This window comes from Macrotis lagotis, chromosome 4 (assembly GCF_037893015.1).
Source record: "Macrotis lagotis isolate mMagLag1 chromosome 4, bilby.v1.9.chrom.fasta, whole genome shotgun sequence".
Classification (NCBI taxonomy): domain Eukaryota; kingdom Metazoa; phylum Chordata; class Mammalia; order Peramelemorphia; family Peramelidae; genus Macrotis; species Macrotis lagotis.
In genome coordinates this window covers 171,504,315-171,522,667 of record NC_133661.1, presented here as the reverse complement: position 1 = coordinate 171,522,667, position 18,353 = coordinate 171,504,315, and the positions used below count along the sequence as shown (strand labels likewise).

Below are 18,353 nucleotides of genomic sequence, written 5' to 3'. Positions count from 1 at the left end.
GAAAGGACTGTTTTAATTTTTGTCTTTGTATCCCCACTGTTTTAAACAATGTAGGCACAATAATATTTTTTGATTGATAACAATCAAATTGTATCAAATAGAGGAGGTTGCTGGGGACCTCAGAGAGTAGTTTCAATAGAATGAGGGAATATAAACCTGACTCCAGGGTGATAAGGGAGGGAGTGAATTAGCAAGTGATAAGAGATAAAAGTCACCCACTCAGAAGACTAAAAAAAAAAAAAATCAGATGGCAATTGGGGAAAAAGCTTGAATAGATTTATTTCATATAGTGATATCTGTTCATCTTTAAAAAACAGACAAGGATAAACCAAGAACACTGAATTCTACTTAAGCCATCTAAGTCATTTAATTCCTGGGTCTCAATTTCTTCATCTATAAAAGGGGAATAGTGATACTAGTTTCTACCTCAAATTATTGTAAGTACCATAGTTCATCCTAAAATTTAAAGGGATGAAATCAAATGCATAAGTAAAGAAGGTTAGCATAAGGAAAAGGTGAGAAATTCTCCAACTTGACAGTTTACATTGGAAAATATTTTTTCCAAATATAATGTTTTGACAAAAGTTTGTTTGCATACTGCCAACCTAAATATTTATTTCATCAGTTATTTTCTTTATTTGTAGAAAAAAGGTTTCCAAAACAGAAAGTTTGTTTTAATCATTTTAGCCACAAAAAAAAGCATTCTGGTTCATCAAGAGAAATTGGATGGTGTTCTACCATTCACTATAATATGATTTGACCTACGCATAAATTGCAAATCACAGAAAATAGAAACTATTCCTTTCTGCCTTTGATGGTTTCCCTCTATTAGAAAAGATTCCTCACTTCTAAATCCACTAATTTAAATAGTTTAATGCAAAAATTGATACATAATCATCATCTCAATTTCTTATAATAGCATATTGCTTCCTTTCCTGTAATCCCTGTCCATCATCTCCATATTTCCTAGTTCTGTACAATTAGAAAATTGCTATTTATTAAGCATTTATTTCTGGAAATCTTCCTAATATTTCCACAGTCACATACTAACACTAATATCACTTCTTTTCTAACTGCCTGCAGCTGAAGAAACAGTGGTCTATTTATAACACTGGAGACTCAAAGAAGGTCAAAAGCATAATAAAACTGAATACCAAGCATAAAGTTCAATCATCCACTAAGGCTCAAACCCCAAAATGTAGTCAAATATTTATTTGACTTTTTAATTTGCTTTAACACAAGGTATTTAGGCGAAGGTAGTCAGTGTGGACTGAGTTTCAAATGAATTTTATAATAGGCTAAAAGTTTTTCGAATCTAGGATTAATATAATGCACATATTAGAAGGCTTCTGAATTCACAATATAAAGTTGAATATTTTTAAATGCATGAAATCATGAAAATGGATATAAGAACTAAAAACCTTCAAAATTTCAATGATACCAGTAAAATTTTTCTCTCATATGATCACTATGGATAGGTACATCAGGAAACCAGAGTTTCTACTTGAAATGCCTTACTTGGTTGATTTCTTGTTGAGCTGATGGAGAGGGAATATAGATAGTCAAATCTCCAATTAAAGATTCAGTGCAGAATGGGAAGAATTCATGTAAATCAGGGTTGTTCAACCTTACTTTTAAAAGTTTTTATTGAAACAGACAATATATTTTAATTTGACATTTTAGTGATACCTCTGCAGTAGCTTGGCTTACTTTATTAAAGCACTTAGTAAACCCATAGGGGGCCACATGAAATCGCACTTTGGAAAACCCTGATGAAAATGACCAACTTTGACCCCAAAGAAATTTTAGGGACAAAAAAGGTTTCTTTTAAGAATTACTGTGGTTCTAAATCATTACTTACTAGAAAAATGCAAATTTTAAAGCATCACTGAGGTACCATCTCACACCTCTCAGACTGGTCAATATGACCAGAAAGGACAATGATCACTGTTGGAAGGGTTGTGGGAAATCTGGGACACTAATATATTGTTGGTGGAGCTATGAACTCATTCAACCTTTCTGGAGAGCTGTCTGGAACTACGCCCAAAGGGCAACAAAAATGTGCGTACCCTTTGATCCAGCAAGACCACTACTGGGTCTATACCTGAAGAGATGATGAAAAAGGGTAAAAACATCACTTGTACAAAAATATTCATAGCAGCCCTGTTAGTGGTGGCAAAGAATTGAAAATCAAGTACATGTCCTTCAGTTGAGGAACGGCTTAACAAACTTTGGTGCATATATATTCATAGAACGCTATTGTTCTATTAGAAACCAGGAGGGATGGGAATTCAGGGAAGCCTGGAGGGATTTGCATAAACTGATGCTGAGCAAGATGAACAGAACCAGAAAAACATTGTACACCCTAACAGCAACATGGGGGTGATGACCAAACTTGATGGACTTGTTCATTCCATCAGGGTAACAATCAGGGACAATTTGGGGCTGTCTGCAATGGAGAATACCATCTGTATTCAGAGAAAGAACTGTGGAGTTTAAACAAAGACCAAGGACTATTACCTTTAATTTAGGGAAAAAAAAAAACCTGATATCTTACTGTCTGATCTTGCTATCTCTTATACTTTATGTTTCTTCATTAAGGATATGATTTCTCTCTCATCACATTCAATTTGTGGAATTCCAACACCCAGGAAACAATGTAAAGACTGGCAAATTGCCTTCTGTGGGTGGTGGCAGGGAGGGAGTTAAGATTAGGGGAAAAATTTTAAAACTCAAAATAAATAAAATCTTTTTTTAAAAAAAGCCTAGCACATAGTAGGAACATAATAAATTGATTATTTAATACAGAATAGGAACACAATGAATTGATTAATAAAAAAAGAATTACTGTGGTGAAGCAAAAGTCAAGAGAGAGAAGTCTGATGAGCAAAGGCAATTGGGAGTGGCTGATTCCCCAAGGGAAGAGAGACTGGACAGTCAGACAAAAAAGGGAAGGAAGGGGAAAGGGTTAGGAAATAAGATCAACTACCAACTAGCACGTGGGCTAGTGAGAACAGGGATTTCTATCTGCAAGGCCTGAACTTACATCCGGAAGCTGCACATGTAGCACCTGCTGGGTAGAATGTTCAGGAAGGTGTTAATTGCCATGAAGGGGCTAAAGTATTTCCCACCATCTAGATATTCAGGAGCAACTTAAGACATTTACATTCCACTAAGGTCTCTAAGTTCCAAAAATGGGATTATTTAGCTACCTAACAATGGGATGGAAATCAGAAGCCCACAGAATATGTTGGGGTATGAACAACAATATTTCCCCCAACCACAGGTCAAGTCAAGCAAGCACAAATAGGATTTCTCTAATATTTCTTCTTCATCAGAAAAATTCCCATTTCAATTGTAATGAACAATGTTAGGAGATGAACTGAATAGTCAAGACAATTATATAGAGAGAATTTATTTCTCCTAGAGCTATTATTAAATGAGTCCTGGAACTTTTAAAATCTGAATTTTGGGGCAGTTAGGTGGCACAATGGATAAAGCACAGGGTCCTGGAGTCAGGAGGACTGGAGTTCAAATATTGCTTCAAATACTTGATACTTATTAACTGTGTGACTCTGAGCAAGTCACTGAACCCCATAGTCTTGCAAAGAGCAAAAAAAAAATCTGAATTTTCAGTGTACCCATTCACATAGTTGGGTGAAGATAATGCCAGGTTTGTGAAGTGTCCCACACTAAAACTATCAGGGCCCATTCTTGTGGTCAAGTAGCATTTGTTGTGATTAGTTGGTGGTAAGGATTGCATTGTTTTCATGAATGGGTATTGAATTCTGCATTGGCCCTTGGGGAATTTTATTGGGCAATGCTAGTGCAGTTGAATTAAAAAGTTGGACAACCCTGAACCAAAGTTCTATCATAGCAGAAAAATAATTGTGGACTCTTAAGAGGGTATGCCAGTAATAAATGGGTGAGGTTAACCTAAGAGGAGAGCTTTGAGTCAGGGTGGAGTCAAACTGGATATCTGATGTCTGAGGACCGTCTAGTGAGGAAAGGCTTATCAACAAAAGTTTGACCACAAAGTGATCAATTTATTTTAACACATGAAGACAGAATGTTTGTGATCTTTATTGGTGGAGTGATGTTCCCATACGGATGAAATCTCAGAATCTGGAAGTATTTACTAAAATAAAGAATAAATACATGAATGTAGAATCATAAAATAATCATTGAATTCTATTGACTATCTCAAAGTTACAGTAATAAATGATATCAGAAGCAGGACTACAATCTAGGTTTTCTATTCAACAAAGAACAACACTTTCCACCTCATCTTTCTGGTCTCACTATCCCAACACCTACAGATTGGTTTTGGTTGACATCAAAGACTTTGTTGTAAACAAACTTAAAAAGAAATGAGATCCTCTGTATTATAACTTGTGGCAAGTAAAATATAACTTGAAAAGCAGAAACCACATTTAATCAAGAAAGACAAATAAAGCACCAAGTTTTAGAAGTCTTCAAGAAGATAACTTGGATGATTGGGCTTGTTCATTTCAGCAGTAAAATGATCAAAGACAATTCCAAAAGACTTGTGATGGAAAAAACCATCCAGAGAAGGAACTGTGAAGTTTAAATGAAGACCAAAGCTTCTTCTTTCACAACATGATTAATATGGATCTATATTTAGCATAATTACTATATTAGATTGGGGGAAGAGGGAAGGAAAGGAGAGAGAGAAGAATATAAAACTCAAAACCTTGCCAAAAAAATGATTGCTGAAAACTATCATGGCATGTAGTTGGGAAAACAAAATATTTAATTTTTCTTTTTTTTTTTTAGAAAAGGTAATGTAATATTCTTGAAAAAAAAAATAAACCAAAGGTTTAAAAACTGAAAGTTGTGTTACAGAAAAAAAGGGCTGCATAGTTACCCAAATAGGAAGCTCAAAAGCAATTGCCCCCAGTGGATGGTCATGAAACCAGACATATAGGAATTAAGGGAATTAAAGACCCAGGTTGCAAATTTCAATAGCAAGAGATCCTCTAGTAAGACTAGAAGGGCGGTTAGGTGGCCTAGTGGATAAAGCAACAGCCTTGGAGTCAGGAGTACCTGGGTTCAAATCCGGTCTCAGACACTTAATAATTACCTAGCTGTGTGGCTTTGGGCAAGCCACTTAACCCCATTTGCCTTGCAAAAAAAAGAAAAAAGAAAATTGGGAGAAGCAATAACCTCAGTCAGAAATAGAAAATCCTTATAGGTTATCCAGTTCAACCCAATGCAGAAATCTGTACAAGAGGTCATCCTGGTAACAGAGATTAAACATAAACTAAAATGTAATACCCATAATCTAACCCATTCTTATACTAGGTGAAAAGTTTGGCAAACGTTTGATCTGAGTTAAAAAAAAAAAAAAGAATAGCGGAGGAAATACCAAAAAAGTTAATTTTAAGCAGGTGCCCCTCTGCAAGCTTAAGTATAATATTAATTACAATGTCTGACCCACTCCTATTCTGGATTTTTTCAGGTCTCTTAGTGAGTATGCCCGCTCTCCATCACAAGCCTATTAAAAAAAATCCATCTGAAAGGAGCTGCAGGGGCCGAAGCGATTCCCCATGGAAACAGGCGTCCCCGTCTTCGCCATCATCCCCTGGCGGGGCATCTTTGTCAGCCCGGTCAGACTGTAAGCTGCTGGAGGGAAGGGCTGGCTTCTGCCCCCTCCAGAGCCCGGGGCTGGACAGAGGCCGAGGGCTGCCGAGAACTGACCACCTCCGGCCGCCGCCGCGGGAGGTTCCAGGCTGGAGCTGGCGGGAAGGAGGAGGCGCGGCGGGGCTGACCTCCAGCCGAAGGGATGCTCGGGAGCGGGCCGGGCCCGGAGGCCGGGGAGGCGGCGCTGCCCCGCCCGCCCCCCGGGCAAGACGGTTCCTGCCGTCCCGGGCTCCCGCCCCGCCTGCCGGCCGCCCCCGCCCCCGCCCCTCCGCTGCCCGGGGCGGATGCCGCCTCCGGCCGGGCCGTTACCTTCGTGTAGAGCTCGGACGCGGCCATGGTGCCGGCGCCGCCCGCCGGGCCTCGCCTCCCGGCCGATGCCCCTCACGCCGGGGGCCGTGGCCGCCTCTGCGGAGCCCGGAGCCCGCGAGGGCCGCCGCCGCTCCCGGGAGCCGAGCGGGCGCGGGGACTCGGGCGGCCTCCCGCGGGCGGGAGCCCCGGCGCTGGGCGCTGTCCGCTGTCCGCTGTCCGCACGCTCTGGGTGCCGCCGCCGCCGCGCCGCCGCGCCGCCGCCGCCGCCCTGTGCATTGTGGGAGCGGGCGGAGGCGGCAGCCGCGCCGCCGCTCCCGGGCGCAGGCTGCCGCCCACCGGCCGGGGCGCGGCCCGAGCATCCCCCGCCGGCCGCGCTGCCGCGGCGCCCGAGCCCGGCACTCTCGGGCATCTCGGGGGCGGGTCCGGCCGAGGCTGCGTGAGCCTGGCCGCCCAGGGGGCCGGAAGAGCGGCCGGTCCGCCTGGGGCAGGGGGGTCTTCAGCCCTGAGAAAGCCAGAAACCTCTCTTTGTCCGGGTACCTTCCGCTTCCAGCCAGGGCTCCAGACTCCTTTGCAGGCCTTTCATAAATACTTGGGGTTTTTTGGTTTTTTCCAAGGCAAATGAGGTTAAGCGGCTTGGCCAGGGCCACACAGCTGGGTAATCATTAAGTGTCCGAGGTCGGATTTGAATCCACGTACTCCTGACTCCAGGGCCGGTGCTCTGTCCGTCGCTCCACCAATAAATGATATTTGAATGAATACATGTCGAAGGGAAGGGGTAGTAGCGGGGGAATTTTAAAATAAGAGATTCTTCAGAGAGGAGCGTTATGGAGCAAATCAGTCCCTACCATAAGAAACTAAATGACCTACCAGGAACTTCAAAAATTAAATTGACTTTTCAACAAGATTCTTATAGTAGCACATGATTGTTTGTTTCCTACTTGATTCCCAGCAGATTTGGTGAAATACCTTTCTACCTATATTTAACGCTCAGGAATCAAAAATCAAAGGGAAAGAGGTGGCTAGGTGGCATAGTGGAAGAGCACCGACCCTGGAATCAAAAGTACCTGAATTCAAATGTGACCTCGGACACTTAATGATTACCCAGCTGTGTGGTCTTGGGCAAGCCACTTAACCAACCCCATTTGCCTTGCAAAAAAAAACTAAAAAAAAAATCAAAGAGAAGCCGACTGAAATGTCCATCTTTTTCCACTGAGCACCTTAGTGTGACTTCTCTACAAACTCTAAAGCACTCTCTTCAAATACACTCCAATAATGAATGTACTTTATCCTTTATTTTGTGGCTGTTCTTTCTTCTAAAATCTCATTTTTACTATTATCATCTTTTCTCTCTCTGCATTTTAAAATTTTCATAAGATATTTAAATAATCTAGTCCACCCCTTTCATTTGACACAAGAGGAAACTGAGGCCTCCAAAGGTAAAATCCTTGCCTAGAGTTTATTGTTTGTGGTAGGGATTGTTGCTAACACTCCAAGCTCAGAAACTCAATTTGAATATGAAGAATATGGAAGAGGCACAACTGACTCATAATGGGGGTCCAGACTCTGCTATTGCTTGCACTTTAAACTACAAGAAATCAGTTTTTTTTAAGAATGGGGATGAGAATGAGGGAAAGAAACTAGACCTTACATTTCACTATATATGAAACATGTGGTCAGACACTTTCTCTACCAATTGAGGTCAACATCTTTCCTATTTACCTTCTTAGAAAGCTGCCAAAGAAGTTAAGGTTGGCATCTTCTCTATTTCTTAGCTTAGATGCCTATGAGGCTAAGAGGTCTGCATATTCTTTGTACCTTATCTTCTTCTTAGAGAGCTAAGAGGTTAAATGACTTATCCAGAAGTGAGATTTGAACTCAGGTCTCTCTTAACTCAAGACCAGTTTTTTATTCACTAAAATACTCTGCCTCTCAAGAGATCCCAGAATAATCTTGGTTCTGCCATCAGTTTGTAAGTGTGACCTTGGCTAATTCACTTCAACTCTCCATGACTCATTTTCTATAATTGTAAAATGCTCTCAAAAGAATCTTTCACCTCTAAAACTTTATAATTCGAAGTTGATGGAGAAAAGACAGGAACTCCCAGGAGCTCTCCCCCAAACACTCCAAATACCTTTAAATGATGATTCTAGCCAAATTCTAGAGTATCAGAACACACAAAAAGACTGAGTGAAACAATTTTCCAGCCCAAGACAACTCACAGGAAGGGTCTCTTACACCAAGGGCTCCCAGTACAGCCCAGATCAGGCTGGAGGAAACTGTCACAGCCATCTAGGAATAGAGGGCAGAGCATGTGGTTCCCTGGGAGTGTGGCAGCAGTGGCAATTTCCAGACCTCTCAGTCCAGGTATTGTAAAGGGAAATTGGGAAGGTCAGCAGGAAAATTCTGCTGCACCAGCGAGAGAGCAGAGCACAATTCAGTGCAGATACAGCCCCAGGGGACCAGGAGCAGGCCTAGGAAGCCACCCAGGAGTTACTTCCAGAGAGCTCAGCTCACAGCTAGTAAAGAAGATGGGGGAGATTGCAGAGGTCTCTTTGCCATCCCTAAGGCAGGACTCTATTGCATTGTCCATACTCAGATCCAGGTTGTAGTCTGGGACCCCAGTCTCAGAAAAAGGAGCAGAAGCACAACAGAGCTTACTGCCTGCAGCAAAGTTTCAGGATAGAAAGGAGTGCTTGTAGACATCCACAGACCAGAGCACAAGCCAGGAGAGCAGTCATAACTTCTCATAAGACCTAAGAAGAATTGAAAATTTTTGGGGGGGGTAATCCCTGAAAACAGTTGCAAAAACCATCAAAATCTTGGGAATGTGTCCTCTGTTTTATTTTGTTTTTTTTTTAACAAGGCAATGGGGTTAAGTGACTTGCCCAAGGTCATACAGTTAAGGCAATAATTTAATGTCTGAAGCTGAATTTGAACTGACTCCAGGGGCCAGTGCCACCTAGCTGCCCTATCCTCTACTCTGGAAGCAGAGTCACCACCTTAACAAAGAGTTAAAATCAAGTCTTAGACTGGGGAAATCAGAAAACAAGAGGAAAAAAAAAATCCAACCCTAGGCAATTACTTTGATCCTATGGAGGATCAAAATACATCTCAGAAGATAATGAAGTCAAAACTTCTGTATCCAAAGCCTCCAAGAAAAATATGAATTAGTCTCAGGCTATGGAAGAGCTCAAAAGGATTTTGAAAATCAAATAAGGGAGAGAGAGAGGAAAAATTGGGAAGAGAAATGAGAGAAATGTGGGAACATCATGAAAACCAAGTCAGTAGTTTGGTGAAGGAGATACTGCAGAAAATCCCCAAAACCAGTTTGGAACAAATGGAAAAAGCAGTCCATGAGGTCAGTGGGTAGAAGAATGCATTAAAAAGCATATTTGGCCACATAGAAAAGGAGTTACAAAACCTTTCTGAAGAAAATAATTCCTTAAACTTCAGAATGGCGCTAAGGTGAGTTGATCTGAGCTGATGACTGTGAGAAATTAAGAAACAATAAAACAAAACCAAAAGAATGAAAAACAATATGAAATATCTCATTGGAAAAACAACTGACCTGGAAAACAGATCCAGAAGAGATCATTTAAAAATTATTGGTCTACCAGAAAAGCATTACCAAAAAATGAGACTAGATATCATTTTTTAAAATTTATTTAAAGCAATGGGGTTTTTAAGTGACTTGCCCAAGTTCACACAGCTAGGCAATTATTAAGTGCCTGAGGCCAGATTTGAACTCAGGTCCTACTGACTCCAGGACTGGTGCTCTATCCACTGTGCCACCTAACTGCTCTTGGATTATTTCTTGAAAAATGATGTCTAAGGGGTGGTCTTTTGGGCTTGGAATATTATATTCTGGAAAGCAAAAAAGCTTGGATTACAACCAAGAAGCAACTTCCTAGCAAAACTGAACACACTCTTTCAGAAGAAAAGATGGTATTCAATGAAACAGGGAACTTTCAAACTTTCCTGATGAAATGACCAGAGCTGAACAGAATATTTTATCTTCATGTATAGGACTCAGGTAAAGCATAGAGAGGGTGGACAGGAAGGGCAAATCAGGAGGGACTTAATGATGTTGAACTATTTGTATTCCAATATGGGAAGATGATATTGATAATTCATATGAACTTTCTCATTTAACAGAATAGGTAGAAGGAGCAAATAAAGACAAGGCACAAGAGGGACTTGAATCTGAAGGTATAATATATTTTTAAAAAGATGGAGTTAATGGGGGAGAAAGGAATGTACTGGGAGAAAGGGGAAAGGAGAGGGGATTGTTTTACATAAAAGAGGCAAAAGAAAGCTTTTGCAGTTAAGGGAAGAGGGGAAAGGTAAGGGGAAGTGGGTGAGTCTTACTTCAATAGAAATTGGCTCAGAGAGGGAATAACAAACACAATTAGGTTTAGAAATTTTGCTTACCCTATAGGAAAATAGGAGGGGAAAGGGATGGGAGAAAGGGGACAGGATGGGGAGGGGGTGGGGTGTAGGTGATAGAAGGGAGGGAAGATCATGGGAGAGGTTACTCGGACATAATACACTTTTTGAGGAGGGAGAGGGTGAAAGGAAAGAGAGATTAGAATAAATGGGGGTGGGGGAATAGGATAGAGGGAAATAAAGCTAGCAGTAGTAACTGCGGGAAAAATATTGAAACAAATTTTTCTGATAAAGATATCATTTCTCAAACAAAGAGAACTGAGTCAAATTTATAAAAGAAAAAAGACCCATTCTCCATTTGATAAATGATTAAGAGATATGAATAGTTTTCAGATGAGGTTACCAATGCAATCTATTTAAATATATTTTTTAAAATGTCCTACCTCACCATTGATAGGAAAAAATGCAAGTTAGAACAATTGTGACGTTCTATCTTATACCTATTTGATTGGCTAATAGGACAGAAGGAGAAAATGAGAAATGTTGGAAGAGATGTAAGGAAATCGAGACATTGTTGGAGGAGTTGTGAAATGATTCAACAATTCTGTAGAGCAATTTGGATTTTTTTCCAAAGGGCTATAAAACTGTGCCTACCCTTAGGCCTAGCAGTGTTACTGCTAGACCTATATTCCAGAAGAGATGAAATATGGGAAGAAAAACAATCTATATGTATAGGAATATTTATAGCAGCTCTCTTCTGGTGGTGGGGAACTGGAGATATGAGGGGATGTCCAGCAGCTGGGAGATAACTGAACATGTTATGGTAAGTGATTGAGATGAAAGGCTGTTCTGTTGGGGGAAATGATGAGCTGGATGCTCTTAGTAAAAAGCTTACATGAGGAGCAACTAGGTGGTGCAGTGGATAGAGTACCGGCCCTGGAGTCAGGAGTTCCCTGAGTTCAAATCCAGTCTCCTCAGACACTTAATAATTACCTAGCTGTGTGGCCTTTGGCAAGCCACTTAACCCCATTTGCCTTACAAAAACCTAAACCACAAATACAACAACAACAAAAAAGCAACTTACATGAGCAGATACAATGTACCTTATACAAAGTAACAGCAAAACTGCAGAATGATCAGCAGTGAATGACCTACCTTCTCTCAGCAATGCTGTGACCCAAGAGAACTCTGAAGGATTTATGATAAAGAATGCTATCCATCCCAAAGACAGAGCTGATGGTGTCTGAATATAATCTGAAGCATTCTGTTTTTAATTTTCACTTTATTTTTCTTGAGGTTTCTCTTTTGTGTGTGTATGTGGAGGGGGGGGTGTTTATATTTACTTTGCAACATGAATATTGTATTAATATTTTTCCATGACCACACATTTTTAACGTATATCAAATAACTTGCTTTCTCAATGAGAGAAAATGGGGTGGGAGGACAGGAGAGAATTAAGGTTTTGGAAATTTTTGCGTATATCTGGGGGGGTGAAAAGTAAATACAAAATAAAATTCTATGATTCTACTTTTGTTCAATGAGTAGCCATTGCCATGGTGGCAGTAAAGACTTTTGCTTTCAAGAGCATACAAAACTCACTATTGCCCAATATTTTCTAAAATTCAGAGGTAAAATATTTGTCCAAGGTTATGTGTTTAGAAAATGACAAATCTGAAGCTTGAACTCAAGTACTTGGAACTACAAATAAGTACTGTTCCCATTATATATTACAGTTTCCCCAATCCTTTTTCATCATGAAATGCTTGATCTTGGATTCTGTTCTTCAACCTCTGTCCTCATGGGGTAGGAAGACTGAGGGGGAAAAAAATCTAATATATAGTTGCAATTGATTAAGAAATAGGGCAGTCATAGATTATTAAAGTTACCAGGGAGGGTTTTATCTATATTACAAAACAAAAACCTGCTGAGTCTATTGGAGAAAGGATTCTTGTTTAGGTTGAGTTAATTGGGAAGCCTATGAAGTCCCTGAGAACTGTATTTCTATTAGGACAGTTAAAAGGAGTATACTTATACAGAGGGTATATGTTGATTATGATGTGATGATATTAAGAAAAACATTAAAATATAAAAAGGATTGTTCTGAGAGAAGAGAGGGAGGAGACAGAATAGAGTAAATCATATGACATGTAGAGTGAAAGAAGAGAAGTGAGCACTGATTGAATTTCATTGGTTTTAGCTCCAAGAGGAAATAACATCAATTCCCAAAAGAATTTAGAAATTTATCTTCCCATATAAGGAAGTAGCAGAGGAAAGGGGAAACAAAAAGGGGAGGGGGAAATCTGATAGAAGGGGAGGGCAGATTGAGGGAGGTGACAGTCAAAAGCAAAATACTGATAAAGAGGAATAGGGTAAAAGGAGAAAGAAAAGTATAAATGGGGGGAAATAGGATGGAGGGAAATACAGAGATAGTAAACATAACAAAATGTGAATGGGATAAACTTTCCCATAAAAAGGAAGTAATTAGCAGGATAGATAAAAACCAAAATCCTAAAATATTTTATTTATAAGAAACATATTTGAGGGGGCAGCTAAGTGGCACAGTTGATAGGGCACCAGCCCTGGAGCCTCAGGAGTACCTGAGTTCAAATCTGGCCTCAGACACTTAATAATTACCTAGCTGTGTGGCCTTAGACAAGCCACTTAATCCCATTGCCTTGCAAAAAAGAAAAAAAGAAAAAAAGAAAAGAAAGGAGAAAGTTTTGAGACAGAGAACTGTTTGATGACCATTATAATAATGTAGGCATTGAACTAATTGAACAAAGAGAACTTGAACTAAGATAGCGGCTGTATGAGTAGAGAAAAAGATATGATATGAGAGATGTGCAGACACATAAGGCAAGAGTTAACAACTAATTAGATACATGGTGAGGAAGAACAAGGAATTGGGAATAACAATAAAATTACAAATCTGGGAGACTGGAAGAATGGATGCCATTGACAGAAACAGAAACATTTGGAAGAAGAGTAGATTGGGAGCAGGGGAGGGAGAAGAATGTAATAATATCTGTGATCCATTCCAAAGACTATCCTATGATTTCTCTTTTCTTTCAGGGCTAAACTTTGAGAAAACTATTTACATTGAGTATAATAACTCTCCTCTTGTTCTCTTCTAAACTCTCTTCAATTTGACTTCAACCTCATCAATGGACTGAAACTAGCAGTTTCCAAAGTTCCAAACTTACCATCGTTCTCTTCATTTACAACTCTAATGGCCTTTTGTAAAACCCTATCCTTCTTGACCCCTCTGAACCATTTGACATTGTGGATCACCTTTTCCTCCTTGAAACTCTGTCTACTCTAGCTTTTTAACACAGTTCTTCTCCTATCTTCCTTTCTAAGATACTTTTCCTGGTTTTCATCCATTTCACACTCATTAAGTGTCACCAAGTTTTATACTGAGTTCTCTTTTCTTTTTGCTTTATACTGTTTCATTTGATCTCATTTGCAACTATCTTTATGCAAAGGATTCCCATATTTATATATCCAGCCCTACACTCTTTACTGAGCTACAGTTATATATCAATAACTACAACTTGTGCATCTCAAATTCAATGACTGTTAGCATCACAAAACAAGATGCCCAAATAGGACTCATTATCTTTCCTCCCAATCCCTTTCCTCCTTCAAACTTCCCTATTATTATCAAGCACACCACCAATCTGCCCAGATTCCCAGGCTCATAAACTTAGTGTGGCCCTTATCTCCTCACTAACCTGAAATCTAAAAATTTCACTGTCACTCACTCTATATTTCCAACCCCTCAAAAAAATCTTATCATTTCTACCTTCATGTCTTTTAGAGATAAATACCCTTCTCTCCATTCACAGACACACCCAACTCTCCTGGTTCAGATTCTCACTATTAAAATAGCTTACTTTTTTAAAGATTCATTTTAGTTACGTTCAATTAATAAGGCCTTATTTTATCTTTCTCCCTTCTCTCCTCCATCATCAACTGAACCAAAAAAAAAAAAAAACAACTTTTAAAAATATGCATGAAAAGAAAAAGAAAAAAAAATAGGCATGGTTGGGGTGGAGTCATAGAGGAGTTAAAGCAGAAACTCTCCTGAGCTCTCCTCCAAATCACTTCAGATATCTTTAAATAATGACTCTAAACAAATTCTAGAGTGACAAAAACCCACAAAAGACAGAGTGAAACAATTTTCTAGTCCAAAATAACATGGAAAGATAAACAGGAAAGACCCATCATTGATGCCGAAATCCAACAATTCAGGAATAGGTAGTTAGGCAACTGGGTCAGTGGCAACAGTGGCAGTTTCCAGACCTCTTTGCCCAGAGACTGCCAAGAACAACTTGAAAGGTCAGCAGGAAAAGTATGTTCCATTTGGATGAAAGTGGAACAAAGTCCAGTGCAGGGCTTAGCAGTGTACACCAAACCACAGAGGACCTAGAACCCTTGGGAACCACTGAATCAATGGCAGCGGCAACAGTTTCCAGAGCTCTCAGCCCACAGATAACCCACAGACAGGAGATTATAGGGGTCTCTTTGCTATCACTGAAGCAGCCTATGTTGCTTTGCCTATACTGTTTCTAGGATCTAGGTCACAGTCCTGGGTCCCAGTCCCAGGAAGAGGAGGAGTAGCACAATAGTTTGCTGCCACAGGAGATTGGAGAGCCCTCCTCACAGTTTCAGGGTAGAAAGTAGTACTTGTGGTCACCCACAGACCATAACATAAGCCAGGAGACTTCTGGCCAAGATGGTGGAGAGAAGACAGGCACAGTTCTAAAGTCTCCTGATCTTTCCCCATCTATGATATGAAACAAACCACTTAACAGAAATCCAACCCAAAAAACGCAGAAAGAAAAGCCAGAAGAAAGATATATGTCAGAATTTGTCTTCAGCAGCAGTGGGTGACTCCATGCTCAGAGGGCGGATCAGCAGCAGATCAGCCTGATTAGGGGCTGGATTGGAGCCCCAGGTGCCTGAGGGCCCGAGAGCCAGACCTACTTGATCAGTGGCAGGGCTAGACCTAGGGGGCTTGGGTCTACTAGGGAGCAAAGACATTGTTGTTGGCATGACCCTCTGGAGCTTGTCTACAGGGCTGGGGGGGAGAGTTCCGGTGCAGGAGAGCTGCGGACACCATCCCTAGGCAACTCCGGTCTGAGGAACTCTGATTGTGGCTGAGGACTCTTCCCAGAACAAACACAATTACAGACTACTTCTGCCCCAGGCACAGGTGTGTGAGCAGAAGAACCAGCCCAGCTGACAATAGGGAGAGGAATGACTTCACCCCAGGCTAGAGCCCACCATTGATTGAAGACAAAAGGATTTAACAGCTTCAACCCCTCCCTTCAGGCTAAGGGAGAGGGCCTCAATCAAGGTCACAGACATTCCAGAGAAAACAACCAGCACCTCCTACTGGCCAGCTGGAAAATTGCAATCAGTGAGTAAAGACTAGGGATCCCAATACCAAACCTCTATGAACCAGCTCCTCCCCAACTCAAGGTGTTAGCAAAATGAAGAAAGGTCAGTGGAAAGATGGATCCATAGAAAGATTCTTGGAAGGAAAAGCCCCTAATTCAGAGAGACCTAGAACCTCTGAGGAGAATATGATCTGGGCTCCAGCACAGAAAGACTTCCTTGAAGAAATAAGGAAGGAGTTTAAAAATCAATTGGAAAATTTGGGAAAAAAAAACCCAAGAGCAGATTAACACCTTGCAACAAGAAAACAAATCATTGTAAAATACAATTGGACAAATACAAAATGAGAATAATTCTCTCAGATCTTCAATTGGACAAATAAAAAAAATGAGAATATATCTCTCAAATCCTCAATTGGACAAATGCAAAAAAGAAAATAATTCTCTCAAAACCTCAATTGGCCAAATGGAAGGCTCTTTTAAAGTAGACTTGACCAAGTGGAAATGGAGTTGCAAAAGGTAAATGAAGAAAACTCCTACCTAAAAAAAAAAGAATGGAGTCTGCGGAAACTAATGACTCCATGAGACAGCAAGAGCCTGTTAAACAAAAAATAGAAAAAATAAAAGAAAATGTAAACTACCTCATCAGCAAAACCACTGAACTTGAGAATAGATCGAGAAGGGGCAACCTGAGAATTATTGGACTTCCTGAAAACATTGAAGAGAAAAATATTACAGGATCTAGTGATGGAAAATTGCCCTGATATCATGGAAGCAGAGGGCAAAGTAATTATTGAAAGAATACATAGATCCCCTGCAGAAAGAGATCCTAAAATGAAAACACCAAGGAATAAAAAATTCCAGAACTCTCAGATAAAAGAGAAAATCCTGCAAGCAGCCAGAAGGAAATAATTTAAATACCAAGAAACCACAGTAAGGATTATGCAGGACCTGGATGTATCAACATTAAGGGATCAAAGGACCTAGAATGAGATATTCCAAAGAGCAAGGGAGCTTGGAATGCAGGCAAGAATCCACTATCCTGCAAAGCTGAGCCTTCTTTTTCAGGAGAAAAAATAGACATTTAATAAAATGGAAGAATTCCAAAAAATTCCTGATGAAAATACCAGAGCTAAATAGAAAATTTGGACATAAACAGGAGGTTCAAGAGACACATGAAAAGGTTAAAAAAAGGGGGGAGGGTAAAGAAAAAAAATGCTATCCAATAATTTGAAACTGGCTATATCCCAGCGGGGGGGGGATTCTCATAACTCTTGAGAATTGTAACTCTAACAGAGAGAATATACCTACCCAGAAGTTTTGAACATTCATGACCTATCCATGAGACTGCTATCCAATGGGATAAAACTGGCTATAACCCCACTTGGGAGAAAGACTCTAATAATTCTCAAGAATTGGAACTCTATTAGATAGAATGTACTTAGCTAGAAGTGATGAATACTCAGAATTTTCTATGATTCATATAGAATGATTTTAAAAACACTACCTCCTTAAGAGTGCCATCTGTATCCAGATAAGGAGCTGTGGAGTTTGAACAAAGTGCAAGGACTATTCCCTTTAATTTAGAAAGAAACAGATATCTTATTGTCTGATCTTGTTACCTTTTATACTTCTCTTCTTTAAGGATATGATTTCTCTCTCATCACACCCAATTTGGATCAAGGTACAACATAGAAACAAAGTAAAGACTGACAGAGTGCTTTCCGTGGGGGGTGGGGGAAGGGAAGCAAGATTGGGGGGAAAATTGTAAAACTCAAATAATATCTTTAATAAAAATAAATTAAAAAAAAACACTACCTCCTTAAAAAGGGGAACAGGAAGGAGATGGGAGGAGGGAGGGGATTGAATGGGGTAAATCTCATTACACTAAGAGGTACAAAATACCTATGGTAATAGAGGAGAAGATGGGAGATGAGAAACACCTGAATCTTCTCATCAGACTTGGCTTAAAGTCAATTTACACACATACTCAGTTAACTTAAAAAAAAATCTAACCTTTCAAATACTAAAAAAGGGGAGGGGGGACTGAGAAAGGGAGGGGGAGGGGGAAAAGGGGAACTAACAAAAGGAAGGGAAGGAAAAAGGCGAAAAGGGGAAGGGAAAAGAAAGGGCAGGGGATGGATATAGGAGGGCAAACACACTGATGGGGGTGTATTCAGAAACAAAATACTGGGGAACATGGATAAAGGTAGGGAAAAGGGGGAAAATACAAACAGAGGGAAGATAGCATGGAGGGCAATAAGGAATTAGTAATCATAACTTTGAATGTGAATGGGATGAACTCTCCCTTAAAATGTAAGCGAGGGGCAGCTAAGTGGCGCAGTAGATAAAGCACCAGCCCTGGGGTCAGGAGTACCTGAGTTCAAATCCGGCCTCAGACACTTAATAATTACCTAGCTATGTGACTTTTGGGCAAGCCACTTAACCCTACTGCCTTGCAAAAACTAAAAACTAAACAATATGCTGCTTACAAGAAATTCATTTGAAGCAGAGAGATACATATAGAGTAAAGGTAAAAGGTTGGAGCAAAATATATTTTGCTTCAGCAGAAGTGAAAAAAGCAGGGGTAGA

At 40.3% G+C, this 18,353-nt stretch overlaps 1 protein-coding gene across 4 annotated transcripts in view; it reads right to left on the bottom strand.

Moving 5' to 3' along the window:
* MYO5A (myosin VA) overlaps positions 1 to 6,060 on the bottom strand; it is a 232,828-nt gene extending 226,768 nt beyond the window's left edge. For all 4 annotated transcript variants that reach the window (XM_074234660.1, XM_074234661.1, XM_074234662.1 and 1 more), the window contains exon 1: positions 5,974 to 6,060. In XM_074234660.1, the coding sequence (XP_074090761.1) occupies positions 5,974 to 6,000 (27 nt within the window). In that variant the 5' untranslated portion in view covers positions 6,001 to 6,060. The remainder of the gene's footprint in view (positions 1 to 5,973) is intronic.
* Positions 6,061 to 18,353: the final 12,293 nt, after the last annotated feature.